Below are 20,170 nucleotides of genomic sequence, written 5' to 3' on the forward strand. Positions count from 1 at the left end.
TATCGAATAGGCGCGAAATATTTATTTACTATAAGTTTTACTATCTAATTACATACGTCGATTAATTCTTAAGCTTCAGTTTATATTTTCACTTCATCAAAAACTTGATTTTGATGTAATATCAGGAGTCACTGGGGAAAGCCTTTTGAAGGCGTATACCAATAGTAAAACCACTTTACTTATTTAACGTTGCCTTTAAATAATATTTTAGCCCTTCTGGAGTTCAGTCGTCATGAACCAATTTTAAATATTAAAATTTTGGGATTCTGATTGAATATATTTCCAATGGTTACTGAGTGTTTTAAATTTAAAACTCAAATTCATAGTGATGGAAGGCTTTCTTTACTGCTTTTAAACGAACCTAAGTGTGCTAAGTGTCCCGTTCTAAAATTCATGTATATTTATTTTTTAGTTATTTTAAACAGAACCAAATATTTGGTCCTAGGTCTTCTCTTAGACCACTAAAAAAGTTATTTTTTTCAGATTCATTTAAAACTTTAAATAAATAAAAATATAAACGAACTGATTCCAGCACAGGGAAAAAGTATGGGACCAAAAATATATTTCAGCTCCTGAAAAAGGATAACAAATTGTTGTGAATAAAAGGTGTAAATAAAACTCGAACATTGCTGCTGTTGTTATGGTTGTATGAATTTTATTTGGAATTGCACTTTTACTTTTGCCAAATTACAGCAACCAATCATAAAAGTTTTACAATTTTTTTGGATGTATTTTCTGTTTTGTTTTTTCCTTTTCAACGTTAAACATACAATATATGCGTTTAAAATGCTATAGCCGAAAAATAGTATATAGTCGTACATTATTTTTTTTCATAGTTGTATATATATAAATATATCATAATGTATTTTTCATGTTGTTTCAATTTGCTTGTTTAACGCGTTTTAATAAAAATTTTTGTCATTGCACGATCGTTTTGTTTTTCAACTTCGATTTTCAATTTTTGTATTTTTACTAAAAATTCTTCTTTAAAAATTTTACTAACAATTGCACAACTTCGTCCGCTTGATTTATACACACATGCACAGACATACATTAAAATAGCTAAATTATTTTGTATAGATATTATCGATTTGATAAGAAATCATCGGGTTACGCTTAAAATTTTCTTTAAGTAATTTTGTTTATATAAATTCAACTAATTTAAACTAGAATGACTCATTCAGAACGCTGCGGAAAGAATACAAAAATATCGGTATAAATATTTATGCCAAAAAATTGCACTAAAAACGTAAAACTCAAATTGTAAACATAAAAAACAAAATAATTGCTGCGAAATTTGATTGAATTGGGTTTTGCTCTCTATCCCTTCGGTCAGTGCAGCCGCCGTCTTATAATATAAAACTTAACAAACAATAATTCATTTTCATAATTGGCTCGGAAATTGTTTAAATCGACCAGGCAACGCGGCAGGTGGAGAACGGAACCGAATCGGGGATACGGATACGGATATGGATATGGATACACGGGGGTACCCATTATAAATTCGTATATATTCCATCTATTGTAACTCCAACTTGACGGCTGCTGGCAAACAGATGATGAAGAGAAACTTAAATGCTGCATATAGACATAGTTCGTTATATAATCCTTCTACTTAGCTACATTATGGAATTGTTTAGGTATTTATTTCGTCTCAGCTCGTCTCAGCTTTCGTTTTTTGTTTTTTTGAGAAATATCGTTTAAAGGAACAAGAGTCATGCCAAAGACAGCACAGAGATTGGGCTCCGGGAGTCTTTCGTTCATTCATTCAATCATTATTAAAACATAATGTACATGTCGCTGCTCTTATTTATTTAGAGCTCATTTTGCGATCAGCTATATTCGTTTCTTCTTCTTCGTTTTTTTGTTGTTTTTAAACCTTTTCATTACTTTGCTGTTTTTTTATGTTTTTGTTTTTGGTCTGTTGATTTCGTTTAATTACAATATTATTATTTAGCTTCTCTTTAGACGCTTTCTGGATTGGCTTCTGCTTTTGAGCTTCTCGATTGTTATTGTAATTGTAATTGTAATTGTGGTTGTTGTTGCAGCTGGTCATTTGCCTAAGCTCTAGATCAAGTTTATATAACAGGAATGCATGACTAATATACATAGCTATATAATATAGGTCCTACAAGTAGCTAGGATTACATACACATTAATTATACGGTATTAGTTATGGGCATCTAGGCATCTGGGCCTTGTGGAATATATATTGTGGGTGCGGTGGAGCAGGAGGGAGGGGAATGTTTACCGCTTTGTGCTAACCAAAAGCCGAACAAAAAATTCATCAAAATTTCCTCGTCGCATAAATTCTTGAAAAACTCCCAGACTGATTAAATCGAAACAAATTAGCTGAAGACATTACACATATAAAGATCTACAATATAACTCGGGAAGGCGGGCAAACAAGAAACGGTTTCGGTTTTAGAAATCCCTGGATTTCAGAGCTCTTCAAACCGGGGCTTTAGGACTTTTTCACATTGTGCTTGCTAACTAGGGCCTGCAGTTTGTGCAGCTGACTAAGTAGATTGGCATTGGTCTCCTCCAGCCCCTCGAGGCGCTTCTTGTAGTCGTGGTTCTCGGTGACCAGGATCTCGACGCGCCTCTCCAGCTGGTCCATGTACTCCTTCTTCTTGCGGCGGCTTTCCTGAGCAGAGATCTGTAAAGTAATCAAATGAAAATTAGACTCTTGCTTTTTTTTAACCAACGTTTTCCTATAACTTACTTTATTCTTGATTTTGCGTCGAATCTTCTTGAGCGATTTCTCCTCGGCTTTGGTTAGGGGAAGCTTCTGCGGTATCGGATAGCCTTCGGCCAGCAAAGTGCGTTTCTCCTCCTCCGTCAGCAACAGAGTCCCAGTGGAGCCCTTCTGCAAAATTATAGAAATTACGCAATGAGCAAAGATTTGTTAACAACAGAGTGACGAATGTCTTGCGAAATTGCCTAAATGATTCATTTAGAATTCCCAAAACTTAAACATACATTTTTCACTTCCTATGAGTAATCAGAAGTTTAGTTACGATTAAAAAAACATAATACATTTTTTATTTTTATACCGTTCATAAACAAATCTATTAAATAAAAGTTTATGGGAAAATATTCTATTAAAATATGGTAATTAATCTTAGGGATTTTTTAAAATAAATTTCATAGAAAAGCCAACAACTCATTTTATTTTTTAATTTTTAAATAATTTTATTTTAGTTTAAACTTACCGGCTGCGAGCTAATTAGCGGCGTGTGGATCGGCTGCCGTGTCGTGGTGGCCGTTGTGCTGGAACTGGAACCGGAAGTGGATCCGGAGGACGAGCGCGTGATACCGGAAGCGGTGCGGCTGACCCGTACGGTTGACTCGCCGCCGGCTGGATTGGCCACGGAGATAGAAACGGAAGCGTTGGGCGACAGGGGCGAAAACAAGTGTTCCGGTGTTAAGTTACCTTCGGAATCGTCGCTGGGCAGGGAGGATGGTGGCGTTAGCGGGATTCCATAGCCATGGGCGTGCGTTTTGCCCCCACTATTGCCGGCGTTCTGTTTCTCGCTCTTGATCTCCATTTTGGCCATCAGCAGATTGTCCTGGCCAAGGATTTGCTGTTGGCGCTGCTGGGACTTGATGAGGCTGTTGTTGCTGTTGCTGCTGGTGGCTAGCAGGAGGCCACCGTGCTGAGGAAGAAAGAAGAAAATAAAAAACAGTCAGTAAAGTTGGGATAAATCTGAATAACTAATAATAGCATTATGAATAATTTGAAAAGTAAGAGTTATTTCATATAATAACAAATAATTTCACAATAATAAATAATATAAATACTAAATGTTTAGTCTTTTCGGTATATTTAGTATTTTTAGCGAATTCTTCAGGGGCTAGTTCGAATGTGGAATGCGCAGTTATTTATAGTTATATATTATTTATTGGGAATTAAATAATTTTCAATAAGAAACTCAAATAATTTCACAATAATGAATAATATAAATACTAAAGGTTTAGTATTTTTGGTATATTTAGTCTTTTTAGCGAATTCTTCAGGAGCTAGTTCGAATACGAAATGCGGAGTTATTTATAGTTTTATATTATATATTGGGAAAATAAATAATTTACAATTAGAAACTCAAATAATTTCAAAATAATGAATAATAAATGTTTAGTATCTTCGTTATTTTTAGTATTTTTAGCGAATTCTTCAGAAGCTAGTTCGAATGTGGAATGCGGAGTGCCCTTACCTTCGGCTCGAATAGCAACTCCGACTGCAGGTGGGCCAGACTTAGGCTGAGCTGGTGCTGCGAGCTGCTCGCTTGCGATGTGGGACTGGCGGGGCAGCTGGAGTCCGGCGACATGGGCTCATCCTTGATGGCCGACTCGTCGATCTCGATGTCGGAGCATATGTCCGGCGACATGCTGCGCAACGACGACACCGAGGAGCTGCAGTCGTTGTCGTACAGGTGCTGAGGTAGTTGAAAGTGCTCCAGGTTGACCACATTGACCACGTGGTTGGACCCGGATCCGTGGTGTGGCTGGTGCGCCTGCAGACCCTGCAGGCCGGAGGATCGTGTCAGATCCGCGACGGAGGTGTTTAGGGCGGGATTGCTGCTCAGCCGGCTGATGGGCGTGGCATGCGTGGGCGGGGTGTGGAAGGTCAGGCACTTCGGGTCGATGGTCACACGCCCACTGGTCGCCGTCTTCGGTGAAATGGCGGGAAAGCACTCGTCATCCATGTCTGGGAGGAGAAAGTGAGATAACAATTAGATATCTTAGTCGAACGTCAATTTGTATTTACCATATTAATGTTTTAATTTTTAAATATCAGCTATAAGTACTGTACCTACTTTTAAAAGACTTGAAAGCTTAAAAGCGACACGTCATCCGAATAAACTGCCAACAGATTGTAAATATAATTTTTATTTGTAAGCTATGAACCCTTAAACACTTTTTATTAATTTATTAAAAGTTTTTTGAACTTTTAAATAAATTCAGAGATTTTACGAGGACTATTTGATTTAATTTAATAATACGTTTTTATAAATTTATAAACTAAAGCCTACACCCGATTTAATCAGATCACTTCCTTTATGATTGCCTTTAATTGCTTGCTTTGGTTTGCGTCAGTTAAAATCGGTTCCAGTTGGTCTTAGTTAATTGTTATTTTTCCCCAAAAATAATTAGCTCACAGTCGTATTTGCTCTCGCCCCTTTATTTCATTTTTTTTTGGTAGACAAGCACCAGAATCAAATAGAGCAATATGTGCGCAAATATGCTGGCCAAATATTATTGCGACTAACCCACATTTATTATGCAAGAATTGGAGTTCTAGTCTGTAACTGAGCAAACACCGGATCACTTTCCTTTGCCAGAGCACGCGTCAATTCCCCGAGTTGCACTTGTGTTTGCATTTGATATTCTGTTGTTTCAGTTTTTATATTTTTCTGGCAAAACTTTGCCCCCACGTCGCCACCCCCACAACTACGAAATATTTCGTTTTAATTTTATTTACACAGTTGTCGTACAGTTTCCATAAAATTACAAATAATAACAGCTCGAAAAAATGAAAAAATGAAAAAAAGAGAAGCCCAGAGCTCGGCCAGGGTAATTATACACAGTTTGCTGCCGTACATACGAACAACTGATATCGCGTCAAAGTACAAAACTTCATGCACGAGTACTGCGTTAAATTGCTAAATGCTACCGCGACACTAGAAAAAGAACAGAGCGGATCTGAAACTGTTTTTCAACTGTTATTCTTGTCGGCGTTGTTTTCACTATGTACATGGCCTAAATTAACCAACTGCCAACTGTGTTTGGATTGCTTTTTGGGGTTTACAGACAGCCCCCCAAAAAAGTGGGTCTACGTCTGAATGCAATTACGTGGTTTACCCCTTCTTATATAGATAATATTTTACTACTTTTACTATATTATTAGGCTTGAATTTAGAATATTAAACGAATAATTTAAAGAACTCGAAATCCAGATATTTACATATCTCAACAAATTCATGTTTTGATTCATGATTCATATTAAAAATAATATCATATTATTAATTAATTAATATAATTTTAAATTAATAGTTTTTCCACTGGATTTCAATGAATTTGTTTGAAGAAATAGGACGAAAAACTTCATAGTATCGATAATAAAATTTTGATAAATATGATATAGGTATGGATTTTTTTGTAATTTCCACACTTACCCTCGATCTTGGCCTGCAGGCTTTTTGGTGAATCGGGCAGGGAGTCAACGTCGCTGCTGAGGCTGTAGGAGTGCTCCGTCTTGATCGGCTGTGTGCCATTGAGCAGGGCATCCGAGATGAGCTTGTCGTTGAGTATGACGGTGGGATCTTTGACGTCGCGATCGAACAGCCAGTCGTGCATATCGTGATCGGGGCTGATTTTCAAGGATTCCTGTAACAGGGCACAGAAATGGAAACAAACAAATGGTTTGCAATTAGTAAATGTACAAAAGTCATTCATAGTCGTGTTGCACAGCGATAGCACGGTTATATAATTAAACACAAAAACTGAATGCGAAAAACAAAAGTACAATTGCCCGTACCTCTATATACATATATACGACCTATGGCAAAATCACACGAGAATCGCACACCCAAAACGCAACACGGGCCATGCAGATAGCTCAAAAAAAATAAAATAAAATTATAAGGTATATATAGAAAACTGATTTGATTTGATTTTAGAAGTACAGTACATATATGGCGCAGATCCCGACTGCCCCATGCATATGGTGGCTATGCAATATATTTCTGTTGTCAATCTTATCAGAAGACATTTTTTTACCATCGACCACGCTCGGCGATTCGGACGTACCCTTGAAAAAATTGTTGTTATTTTAGCCGGGCAATCAGCAGAGAGAACCATTTTGAAGTTATCAATCGTTCGTTAAGTCATTATTTTTGGGGACCAGCAAATCAGTGGTGGGAATTTTTCTAGCCTAGGTGGGCCAGGAAATGCTTCCATGTAGGTTGGGTAATTGGTACTCGAATTTTATTGGGTTGGGGCAAAAGGTATTTTTCGATTATTAAAGGTGATGGTAATTTAGTTTCAGAAGTTTAGATTGCAAAAATGGATGGAAAATATGAAGTTTTAAAAATAAAATTTTATCTTAAATAATAAAGTTTAATGATTCTTTAGGAATATCCTGAAGGATCTATTAAAATCATTTATCGGTCATTGCCTCTGGTTCCATTAAAGTTGTTTACCGAGTTTTAACGCAAGTTGTTGGCAAATTAAAAGTCGTATGGAGCGGAGTGTGCAAGAGTGTAATTAATTATAATGAACTGGCCCAGTGTTAAGTGTTTCGATGCTTTCGAGATGAGCGCAAAAACCAACCTTGGAAATCACTCACAATCACAATCGGAGTGCAGCACAAATAACTCAAACGTGTTCTATTCTATTATTTGCCGCCTAAAAACCGAAGAGCCGAATGGAATGGTGAAAACAAACAGCTCCAGAATATATTTATTTTAACGCTAAAGCCCCGCCGATGATGTAATCCCAAATGTGCCAGATTTTTGGACTGGATTCGCTTAATTGTCCCCTGGCAATCTACGGCAATAAATTGCTGACCCATTTAAAGGCGGCATTCTGTGGCAAATATGCACTTGGATATAACTATATATTCGAGTGAGTGACTGTCTGTCTTTCTGTCTGTCTGTCTGCGATAAAGAAGTGCATGTAATTACGCTTTAAAAACACATTTGTATGTAAAAACCCAGCCGAGCCCCACCTCTTCAAAGTTCACATTCTAAGCCAAACCAAATGGAATCCAGTTTTGGCCATAAAAAAAAGGGAACGTCGACGACGACGGTATGTAGATATGTAAGCAGGTACGATTCTTCCCGATTCTTTGTGGGTCTGTGGTTCCTCGGATTCTTCGGGTTCCTCCACGCAATCCGTCCAGCAAGGTACTTACCATACCCGTAAGCCTAAACATTGATTACCGTTTGCACGCGTGTTATATGTTTATGCGGTACTGGCAGTCCCAAACGAAGGTGGCTTAAAAGGTTTAATCTCTGAAGAATGTCGAGATCACCTAACTCCTGATATTAAATATTACACTACTTCGATTTCTAATATAGTCGGCCTACTTTTTAAATTTATTAATTTCCACAAATCAAAAACTCTCTAATCATATTAAATTTACAAATTGTTGAGTTGCCATATTAAATCGTATAAATAAAAGAAAAGATGAACCAAGGTGTAACCACAAATAAACTTGAAAGCTTTATATTTTTTAAAACTAAAACGAGTTTTTACTTTGCAAAGTTTCCATTTTAGTAAGTCAAAACGTTACATAAAACTCGTACTAAATTCGTTTTAACTGTTTTTCTGCGCTCACATAGAATTTTAGTATACCTATTAACTAATAAACAATAACAATAGCTTGTGTTTTATTATTATGGGTGACTAGGCTAAATCTAAATATGATCATGAATAAAATCGGGAGTAATTGTGGTAGCCTTTAAAAATAAATGTAAAACAGATAATAACTGATTAGTGGAAGTATTTAAACTTAATTACTTTAAAACCATTAATTAGTTAAAGCTTGTAATACCATTTACTTATTTATTTTTTTTATAGCCTAGGATGGAGTTTCTTCAAAAATATATGGTGAAGTGTTAATGACTTTTACTGTAATTAAAAAAAAATGGCAAATGGCCAAAGAAAGTGCGATAATAGGCGGCATTGGCAGTTTCTCCTGACCAAACCGACTACTGCCATTCGATGTTTACAGTAATTCATAAATTCTGAAAGCCAACGAAAGTATGGAATAACCGAGAATTAATGATCCGCCCATTATGCTAATACTCGTGGGCCGGCCCTCGCATTTTTTCGTTTCGATGGACAGTGCATTAAAACACAAATACACAAGTGCTTTCTCCGCATTTTAGCCGTCGCCATACATCGGGCCAAGAATCAGCAAGCAGTATACTACACAGTATACAGTATACGGCATACTACTTATAAGCACCGAGAAGCGTAAATAAAATGTGAGTGTGCGTGCCCAGTGTGTGGTGTGTGTTTATGATGAGTTCAACGAACCTCGGGAATTGTTGAGAATTAGCAATTCTTGAAAAATGCTACCAAAACGGGCAACACAGATACACACACTCGGATACGGATACACAGACACAGATACAGATACCCAGGCAGTCGTACAAATATATACCCATCGGGGTCTGTATACAAATATGTATGCTGCCTGCCGATGATGAAAGAAAGAAGAAAGCCAGGAGAAAAAATACAACAAAAAAAGACGGCAAAAATGCTCGCAGGCATTTGCTACCTCTTTTGTTAGCTGCTGCGGATCAGGTGGGGGCATCGTGTTCGGGAGGTGGGGCAATACACAGAGCGAAAATCCGCACACCACTTCCCAATTGCAATTCTCAGTCCTCATATCTTATCTCAGATTTCGCTGTACTTATTTAATCCCAAATCATATCTTATAATAACAAACAAACCCCAATATCGTAGTGCTAAGATAACTATTGTTTATTTTCAATTCTATTTATATTTATTGGATCGCAAATCTTATCAATTTCAAACTGAAATTCTTGACAGAGAACGTACTCGAAAATCATATTAAGTACGAAAGCGACCTTGTTGAAAAATAGTGTAAGTCATAACATAAATATTGACATTAGTTGTATTAGTTTGCTAACTCCATTAAAGTATGTTAAAATAAGTAATTGGATGATAATCTATAATAATAATCGAATATGTTAATAGCCCATTGTTTGGATTACAGTGCTAAAAACTTAGGGACAATCCATTAAGTTATATTACATTTTTATATTAAACGCAAAGATCAAATAGTGAATTTTATAGATTTCTAACTTTATACTTAAAATTTCCATAGAAAATGTAAAAATAAAGTTTAGCATAGTTGCAAATTATTCTAGACGTCAAACTCTAAATGACGTACTAGGGCATTAACTATTTTAAATCTAATGAAATATTCATGCAGCTTTTTTGGAATTTTAAACGTAACAACCGGACTTGGATTCGATTCTTCACGTGATATTATGAATTATTATTATGCAATCCCATCGAATAGATGACCATTTGTGATATTGTAAATATTTTTCCGGGTGCACCTGTAGCACCGTTTGTTGCACGTTTCAGGTGGGTTTTGCCTCAACTTGCCTCTCCGCTGCCACTTCTCCGATTTGTGTGTTCCAATGAAAGCGCGGCACCGGTGAAATGGCTAAGGGCGCCTTCTCAAGTGGAAAGCAGTGCGGTGCGGTGCTCGACTTGGAACTGGAGAAGGAGATTGAGATGGAGATGGAGTGCCTCTTGGGCCACAAAAACCGCTTGAACGCGGCTAAGCCCGACTTGACTTGGCTTGGCGATCGATTGCCTAACCATCGGAGACGGAGCCTGTGAAATGCAATCGTTTGACCTCATTTCACGTTGCCGATTCACAAAAACCTGTTGCTCCGTTTGAATGTCACGTGCAGAGAATTGTTCTGCCTTTTCTTCCCGGTGCCTCGCACTCGTCACTTGGGAACCCAATCAAGCAGCTACTTTGGAGCCGATAAAGGTGGAATTGAAAATAAAAAAAAAACAAAAATCAAAATAGCCGCCAGAGGGGTTTTCTTTATCTTACGGCATTAAATTAACATACACATATGGGTGTTGGTGTTGCCGGGTCCCCCGGTTTACCCATTATACAATTTTATTCAAATTTCCAGTCTTCAGGTCTCTCTTCCCGAAATATAAAAAACAAAACGAAACAAGAAAGGGTAAAAAAGAGCCACAAACATACAATTTCATAAAAAATAATTAAACTGGTTATAGTTTTTTTTCGTTCGGTTTGGTTTCTCCTCTTTCTTCTTTCTTTTATACCTCTGTATCTCCTTTGGGCTCTTTTTTTTTGGCTGTTTTGTCTATACATTTTTTCGATTTTGCTTTTTTTTCGCTTGCTCCACAATTTGGATTGATTAAATAATGTTGCAGCAAGCGAAAACCTTTCACATTTATAAAACTGCAGCCGTGTGCGTGCGGATCATTATGTATGTATCGTTTTCTTTGTGTTGTGCACAGCATTTTTTAGCCGAGTCTTTATTTCTTTCCAATTTTTATGCCCAGGCTGCATCATTCGCCGCTGGTGTGTTGGTAAAGTGAAAGGTGCTCCCACAATTCAAAAAGAGCAGAAACCAAAAATACAAAAAATAAAACACAAAAAAAAAACACAGAAACTGAACTGCCTTTTAACTTGAAAAATTGCTACGGTTTCGTTTTTCGTGAGCGTGGTAAATGGTAATGGGGCTACGATGTAAATGGCCATCGTCAAATGCCTTTTGCCTTGAAAAGAAAGTGCGAATTGGCCAGAGATTCCAGCAAAATCTCAATCAGAACGTGAAATTAGCTGAAATATTACGCATACGACATGTTGCAGCCGCCAATGCAAATTCTCTGAGAATTCCATGACGTATTGGCCGTAGTACGTTCGGTATAAATATAACCTAATATGTATAAAAATAGCTGGAGAAAGACGAGAACGGGTGGGTGGAAGTCAAATGCGGGCTTAGCTTATCGCCAACATATGTTTGTGCGCCTTTTTGTGCGAGGAAAGTACGTAAGCAGCACGTCTGACGTACACTCACCAGCGATTTGCCAAACGGAAATCATTGTGAAAGTAACCAGAAAATAAAAATGAAAATAATCAAGGAAAAATGCGAAAAGGTGGTGCCCAGGGAGAGAAAGACTCCCCCATCGTAAAGCCCCCACAATCTTCAGTCTTCAGTTATCCTAATCCGCCAGAGATCGTATCTTTTTGCGGTTCGGCCTGGGTGTTGAGATAGTAGCAGTGGGTGCTCAACTGAGATCCGTGAGGTCTCAAGTTTTGACGCAGACCGTCTAATGCCTTTCACAAAATCGCTGAAGAGCGGCCGAAAAGCGAAAAACGCACATCTGCATATATGCAAAGCAGACATAACCAATTTGGCAATGCGCGGATGAGTCAGAGAGCTGGGCGACCTTATTGGAGAACCCATAATGAATTCACTTTCAAGGTTTCTCGGAAAGATAATGCTTGAAAAATTCGCTGTCAGCGGGTAATTACGGAATTCTAGGCCTTAACTTATGACTCTCTAATGGATTTTGATGTATTGATCGAAGATTTGGGCTTCCGAGGAATCTGATTAGAGGATATTTTCGGGGTTATCTTTATTTTATTTTACTTTTGAAAAATTATAAAAAAAACTACAAGAGAATAAAATAATAATAAATTCTAAAAATGATTAACTATTTCTCATTGCTTATAATATATATCTTCTTGAAAAAAGGAGGTCCTAACACTCCCTTAACTTTTACAAAGTTACTCGAAGCTCCATATGGCCTTCAAAATTATGGTATTACATAGTAAGGGGTGGTTTTTTCAAAAACTCTCTATTAACATCCTCAAAAAGGAATGCAGATTATAAGAAGAGGAAGTAACACAATGTTCTTTAAATCTATAAATGATATAGAAATAAATTCGGAGATATTAAATATTAAAGACTTAGGGTCGAAAGTCGAAAGTCATCAAATCAAACCCCTTCCCATTGCTTTTAATCCTTGAGGTCTGAAAGGGTTTATCAGATCGTATATGACCAATAACGTGTTTTATCAGTGGGTGGTCCTTTCGAAACCCCATCCCTTTGACTAAAAGGCCACTTCCTTTCGCGTTGTTTCTCCGCCTCCGGAAAAGCCTCCAACTGTTGCTTCCTACTTTTGCTTGTTGCCTGCTGTTACACTTATCGTATAACACTTCATTAGCACTGGCAATATGTTGCTACGCCCACGCCCAAAACCTCCCCCCTTGTGGATGAAAAGGAGGCTGTAACATATTGTAGATTCCGAGCGGTTCCATGAATAATTCACACTCTTCGGGGCTCTGGCCACAACAACTCCTCCGACGTCCTGACATTGACGTCAAAAACAAAACGCGAACAGCTGGCCAAATGGCCCAAAGGCCGCCCACTCTTTTGGCTAAGAGAGCTACTAGCAATCGGGCCAAAAAAGAGTAAGCCAAAAGAGAGAGGGTTTTCCGCGTGGACACTATATAGCTGCGCATCCTGCAACGCGCAGCGCGTGTAAATCCGCATGAATGGCCGACATGAATGGGAAAATATATATATAGAGAGAGAGGAGCCAGCGAGACTGGCGCACATGTAAACCAATACTATGTGGGGGCACAAATTTAATTATGCGCGCTTTTTTGCCTTTTTCTTTGCTTTTGCTGCTACCTCGCCATATGTTTGGACTTTTGGCATAGAAATTGTGTCGCTGGAGCGAGCTAAATTTGCAATAGTCGCTGGGTTTCTTTGCATTCGCTTTGTGCTTTAACCTGTTTTGCAGATTGCAACGCTTTGACTTGGCTCATTGGAAATGTCAAAGTTAAGCAATACACACGATACACCAATACCGAAATCGTACGGGTATAATAGATATATAGACGTTGATAGACCATATTGAAAGTATCGTGCACAGCTCGAACTAGTTATTCAAATATGCTCTCGAGACTCTCGAGAGTTTCGAGTCAAGACTTTTAGCTCCAAGTCTCGCAAGTCGAATCGAAGTCTGTTGTCAAGCACGTTTTTCTGTTTTCCGCTTCTTGTTGGGATAGTAAGTTGTATTCTCGTGTGCATTTCAAGTAGCGGGCCTTGCATTTGGCCGTTAGAAAATCTCGGCCTAACCTCAACGAAATGCACATTTGCATTCATCGAGGCAAACGGGCTGTATGGACCATAGAGGGTATCGAATTGGCCGAAAAGAAATTGCTAATACCATTATGCACGCCCCCCTCCGTTTGGCCCGTCTCCATATTCTGCTTATATAAGCGAAAGTTAACCCACAAAAGAACAAAGAGCTCTATAAATGTCAGAAATATACAAATTTTTTCTTTTCTTTGCTTGTATCTCAATGGAAGCGAAGAAAAGTTGCTGACTTTTTGACTTCTTGTTAATGCTGCAGTTTTCCCCTTCTTTGGTCTTTAACTCTCAACCTCTCGCCGTTCTGGCCAATAAAATAATTTAGGAAAGTCGCCGGGGTTTTGACTTTGGTCAGCATTCTTCTGTGAAGGCAAATGCAGTTTGTTTTTTTTTGGTTTTTTCCTTGGCCCAAGGTAATCTCTTCCGGCAGTTCACTGGTATATTTCGACTAAAGAGTTTCTTCTCCGAGGTAAGATCGAAACGACGATCTTGGTGACATTTGGCTGAAAGCCTAGCTTTGTTTTGAAGTTTGGTCGTAGCCCCGGATTTCGCTTTCTTTCCACACCCAACCCTTTTATATATTTCACTATATAAGCATTCGAAATCTACTTAGCTATTCAGAAGATAAGCTCAGTTCTAAATCCGCTTAATTAGGCATTCTGTTTCCATGTGCTCCTTATCAACGAAATGTGAAAATTTCAGCAGTAATTTTAGCTTTCAACAGAAACAATTTTATTATGTATTTTCTTATCAAGGCTGGACCAGAATCGAAAGTCGTTAAGTTTAAACTTTCATATTTATATTTGCACTGGAAATTGTTTTCTTCACAAAGTGTATTCTTGGTAAAATATATGACCCGATGATTACTGATCAATATTGTTGTTTGTTTGTTTTTCCCCGGCTATGGATTTTCACAGAATTCCCCCGATCGCCAATGTACACGTAAGTTTACTTTATATTTATTTATTAAAGATTTTGCTGTGTCAACTCTTCGTTGCTCTCAACTGATAGAGCGGGGAACCACTCCGAGATCTCTGAATGAAAAGGCAGGGGATTTCTTGATAGCGATGATCGGAATCTCGGCAATGCGGAGCACGTGACATTATCGCAGCTCTCTGAAGACCTGCTAACCCCTATTGGGACTTTCCAACTTCATACCCTTATGAAAGCGCCTTCCCAATTTAATAAAAATTGATTATCGGCACGCCAAGTCAAGTCATTATTTTTAGTTTTTTGTTTTGGTTCAAACAAAAAAATCCCATGGCATCATAATTATTATTTATTTTTTATTTTTGTCACCCATTTAAGTGGAAAATGGTGCGCTAAGCTAATCAAAATTGGGCATTTCAGGCCTTATCTGGGCGCAAGTTTTTTTTTTGCTTTATTTTTTGGTTACAAAATACTTTGAGATAAGATTGTTGATATGCCCGAAGAGACTTTAGAATGATAGTTTATATTATTAAAATAATGCCAAAATAGGAAACTGATAGGGTTGAGCTAACAAAACAAAAGGCTAAGATCTTTCAAGGGAATTTCGTTATCTAGCCCTGGATGATATCTTGACCTGATCTTGATCGTCGGAGGGTATTAGCAGGGCGACTTGCCGCAGAAACCGATAATTTCTTGTTATGGGCACACATGGGCATTTGAGATACTTATGAGGTAATTGAGCGCACGCCCCGGGTACGGGTACATTGTACCGCTTACGGCGGGAAAAAACGCAACACAACAAAACCTATAAAAACTGCACGCGCATTTTCCCGGGCATTGGGCTGTCCCTCTGTCCCTCCGTCTACATTGTCTACAAGTCGAGTAGTCGCCGGCGCGCATTATTATCTCCTAATAGTAATGACACTGACGAGCCATACTCTATTTGACTAGCTGCAAAGTGCAGCAACAGCAGAAGCAGCGGCAGGCGAAAAAAAAAGTCATTACTTTGCATTTAGACCAGCTGATAGCGGGCCTCTTATCAACTCCACATGTGTCCTCCTCCGTAATAGATTCTTTTCTTTTGTGCTCGCCCAGCAGAGCTTCCTCTACACGGCAAGAAAAAAACATCAAAATTCATAGGACTTGAACCCGGACCTTTGTTTTCGGAGACGCATACTCTAGGCCATCAAAATAGCATTCCTTATCAAATCTTGAATGCATCTGGATTATAAATTATTCACATATCAAAAGGGGATCGAACTCGGACCCTTCCTACAAACTTAATAACTAAGATACCTTTTTGATTCTATTTAGATCTGCTTTTTCTCTGTGTAAAGCAGCAAGAACAAGTGAAACGGACGGACTGGAGCTGGATGGACGGGCGGACGACATGTATTCATTACTGTTTCCGCAGCGATAAGCAGTAGACGACGGCATCTACATCTATGAGTACTCCGCAAATGAAGCTCAGCCCGGCACACACTCATTTCATTATATTGAAACATTTCACGATTGCTCGAGTTGGTGGGGTGTGATAGAGAAAAATAACTTGGAGTACAAAAAACAACCAAAACAAAACAGAAATCGTTCGCTAATGATAAATTTCTTTTAATTTCTTGGAAAACTCCAATTATCATTATCGCTAAACACAAAATAACTTTGTAGGACAGCGAAACTTCTAAGTTATGAACAGAAATGTTTCCTGGCAGCGTGATATAGTCGCTGTCTCTTATCAAAAACCATGTAAATTGATATATTCGAACACAAAAAGTCACTAAAAATTGTATTTTCTCTCACAGCGGGAACGTAGCTGCCAAGATAAAGGCCTTGAGAACCGAACTGCCTTTTCTTTTCGGCACCATAGGATAGGGTTTGTTCGTTTCAGCCGTATCATATCTATTTGGCAAAGTTTTTTTCGGTTGGGTAATGCCTTTGGGCTCGGCACTCCGAGAACGTCCTCCACAAACATGAAAGCAAAACTGTGATTCTGGGTGTGTTGTATATTACGGGTGTCTGATGTCCGGGCAATTCGATTAGATTTTGGTTTCTTTTTCACTATACGGTTTTTTTTTTCTTTTTTGGAGTTTTTGGTGATTTGGTGAGCGGACATTTTTATGAGGTTGCTTGGGACAGGTTTGATCGTAGGCCAGTTTTGGTGGTGATCGGCGTTCTCTCAGGTGATCGCATACATATAAATGCGAACCACTTAATATGCAGAGAAAGAAAAGAAAACTAGCTAAATTCCGTGGGACCCTTTACCCTTAATTTGTTTCTTTTTTCCCCTTCAAATCGATCATCATACTTAGAATTCAGCTCATGAATAAGTTCACGTTTTTCCAACCAACTGATAAGCTTAATGTGGGTCATTAAAATGTTTTTCTTTGGATTTTTAAATGCAATTTCGTTTCGTGGAAGTACGACTCTTACATGTGTAAAATGTATACCGAAATGACTTAATAATCGTGTGTTGAAGATGTCTCTGGCCAGAGATCGGAGTTCAAGGAGTTCGAGGAGTTCACCAAGTTTAGTCGAATGGCCTAGCCTTAGTTGGGAAATAGCTACATATATTTTCGGTGTGTTATAACTTATAACCTATAAGAGCTACCTATATCTCGAACATTTTCTTATCGTTTCGTTCAAGTTGTCGGCTTTAACTTTCACATATAGCCCATATCAAGCATACCTGCTGTAATAAAAGCTCTCAAGTATCAATGGTTCTGCCTGATATAAAGTACAAGTTGCTATTCGCCTTTTTGCTTTCGAGCGGTAATTTGAACACTTACCGGATCTAAGTCGGAGTCCCATATATCTTTGAGGTCGCCATCGTAGAATTCCATGGTTCTTTGAGGTTAGCGCTTTCAGATGCGCTCTAAGAACTCTTTTAGTTGATCTTGCGGTTCGGGGATGGTTTTGATTTGGTTTTGGTTAGATTCGGTTCCACTTGGTTGCAGTCACACTAATTTGTTGTTGATTTTTTTTCTATTTTAACCCACTTAAAAACTGTCTTCTTTTAGTTTATTCTATTATTTTCATACAATTTTACTGACTGAAAAGGTGGCTCTTTCTCCGCTCTTTCTCTTTCTTTATACTCTATCTTCTTTATTCCTCGTGCTCTCTTTCTACCTCTCTTTCTCTTTTTTTTTTATTTTTCAAAACGAACAGTTCTGGGTGATGACTGTTGGTTGCTTCTTTATAACACTTATTAGGGGGAAACCTGTTGCTTCCAGAGAATGTTTTCACTTGACATTGTTATAGTCTGCGTGTGTGTGTGTGATTTTTGCGATTGTATGCGTTTACCGGGCATTCATTCGTGTTGGTAGTGGTATTTGGGGCGTATCTGTGTACGGATCTAACTTGGTTTACAACTGTCGGCTGGATTTAACTTGTTGCATGCGCTTTTTCTTGTCGGATTATATTTGGCGTTAACATTAATTGAATTATTAACTTTTTCCCGATTCGGAAACGAAACACTCGATTTTCATAGAAAATAGTTATTATATATTTAGATTTCAACGATGATAACCATATAATTTAGTTTATTTGATTTTTTTCGCTGTGTGTTTTGGACTTGATTACGATTTCAATTGATATAATTGAAATTTTGATGTGTTTTGTGTGTGGATGGGGCAGTAAACCGCTTTTAAAATGGCTTTGCTCGGCCCGTGTATAATAGCATTTAATATGTGTAGTTAATATCGTTAACTTTAGCAATAATATTTGTATGTTTGGATGTATATGGGATGGTAGCACACAATTAGAATAAACTGTCCGTAGTGCGACTGCAGCCAAAAACGGTACTAAACTAAATGTCGGTGAAATTCTTGTGAATGCGAACGAACGAATCGAAACGTCAGCCCTCTGCCGACGTCGCTGCCCGCCGTCTCTCTCTTTCTCTCTGCGACTCTCCATCTCTTTCGTTCGCCTATAGCCCTCCCTTTCTGCCTATCTCTGTTACTCTCTCCTCTCGCGTTTAAATTGCCGGCAACTCAGAATTCCAGATGGTAAAGCTCGAACAGGTGATACTTCCTCTGGATTGGAAATGTATCTTGAAGATGACTAAATGGAAACATTTTTATAACAAAATGTATTTTTTATTTATTTTTTTATTTATTATTTTTTATTTTATTTTTTTTTTTTTATTTTTTTTTTTTTTTTTTTTTTTTTTTTTCAAATAGGGTTAAATAGATAGAATCCACTAGATACTAGCAAAAGGTTTTACAATTGCACCTTCATAAAAAACATTTTTTGTAGAATAAGCTTTGGAATTATTATTACTTGGTTTAATCAGCAATAATGAATTCCGTAGGATTATTATATTTTTAGTCCGTTAGCATGTGTAGTGCAGTGAAGCATGTGTAGTTAAAATATTTTAAGTTGTTGAACTCGGTCATTTAATCATATACCTAATGTTATAGCCCATCTCTTATTTGAAGTTATTAGGGTCTCATTACCACACACCCAAGGCCATCTAATCACATAGTTTATTAATTGAAGTCATTCGTTCCCGATATTACTAAACATGTTTTGGGGTTGTTGTATCTACTCCTTACTTTTTAAGTATTCCCACAGTTCTTGCTACCACAGATCTACCCCTGATACTGTGTAACATGCGGGTAGCCGGCTTCGACTTCCATGGGGTCCGACTCTCTCCCGAAAACCGTGCTCTTAGTGAAACTTTCACGCTCTTCGGGGCTTTGAGAAGTGAATGTAAGTTGATTGTCGTAAGCCGGCTTTGACGACGTCTTTGAGTCCGGAGACCGGGGACCCGAGAGGCCTGAGATTTGAGATTCGAGACCCGGAGCCGCATAGGAAAGGAAAACAAGTTTCTTCCGACGCTCCGAGCTGCGTCGACGTCAGCGTTGCGGCAACATTTGTTAACCTGTTTTTTATTATAGATTTTTTGTTGGTACGAGTATTTGATTTGGAAAAAAGGAGGGGGGAACTGCGACTGCAGAGGGGTTCCCCGCTCTGCAACCAGACCCGACTTAGCTGCCGCTGCCGCTTGGTAACACTCGCTCCGTTGATCTTGTCAACTTGACCAAGTTATTTGAACTATGCACATGTGCAGACCAAACCGAGAGGAGAGCCAAGCCAAGTCGTTTTGCTCAGTCATTTGAAGGCTGTTTGCCGTAGTTAGGAGTTTGGCTTGGAGTCTATGGTCTATGGTCTTGGGGCATGGATATGGATATGGATCTTTGGGGCCCGGCCTGGACTTCTGCCACTTTGGCTGCTGGGGTTGCTGGGGCTGCTGCTGCTGCAACGCTGCGTCAGCGTCGACGGCGCAAAGTGAATGTACTTTCAAACCAAAGATCCGGTTTAAAGCTGCCCGGGCAACAGATACAGATACAGCGCAGACGACGATGACAACGGCGATGTTTTCACAAAAACGCTTGTGTAATACATATGGAGAGGCATAGCTCCGTGCATGTCATGTATCCCACAGAAAATATACACACACGGCACTCGGCTCTCGGCCACTAATTTCTTATTTGTTGCCGTGATTTTATTGTATTGTATTTAAAAATTTGAAAATCCCCAAT

At 38.4% G+C, this 20,170-nt stretch overlaps 1 protein-coding gene across 3 annotated transcripts; it reads right to left on the reverse strand.

The window, feature by feature from the left end:
* Positions 1 to 630: 630 nt before the first annotated feature.
* CrebA (Cyclic-AMP response element binding protein A) lies at positions 631 to 18,435 on the reverse strand. 3 transcript variants are annotated; one of them, XM_017154777.3, is made up of 7 exons: positions 17,414 to 18,435; positions 6,177 to 6,387; positions 4,215 to 4,708; positions 3,437 to 3,659; positions 3,216 to 3,361; positions 2,726 to 2,869; positions 631 to 2,659 (listed from the first exon to the last, which is right to left on the reverse strand). In XM_017154777.3, exons 1-7 carry the CDS (start codon positions 17,465 to 17,467, stop codon positions 2,465 to 2,467), a joined length of 1,467 nt encoding a protein of 488 aa, XP_017010266.2. In that variant the 5' UTR covers positions 17,468 to 18,435; the 3' UTR covers positions 631 to 2,464. The 3 variants fall into 3 exon arrangements, with proteins under 3 accessions (XP_017010266.2, XP_017010265.2, XP_070070323.1); XM_017154776.3 differs by having other exon boundaries at positions 3,216 to 3,659; XM_070214222.1 differs by lacking the exons at positions 6,177 to 6,387; positions 17,414 to 18,435 and adding an exon at positions 5,271 to 5,376 and having other exon boundaries at positions 3,216 to 3,659.
* Positions 18,436 to 20,170: the final 1,735 nt, after the last annotated feature.

The sequence above is a fragment of the Drosophila takahashii genome, chromosome 3L (genome assembly GCF_030179915.1).
Source record: "Drosophila takahashii strain IR98-3 E-12201 chromosome 3L, DtakHiC1v2, whole genome shotgun sequence".
NCBI lineage: Eukaryota > Metazoa > Arthropoda > Insecta > Diptera > Drosophilidae > Drosophila > Drosophila takahashii.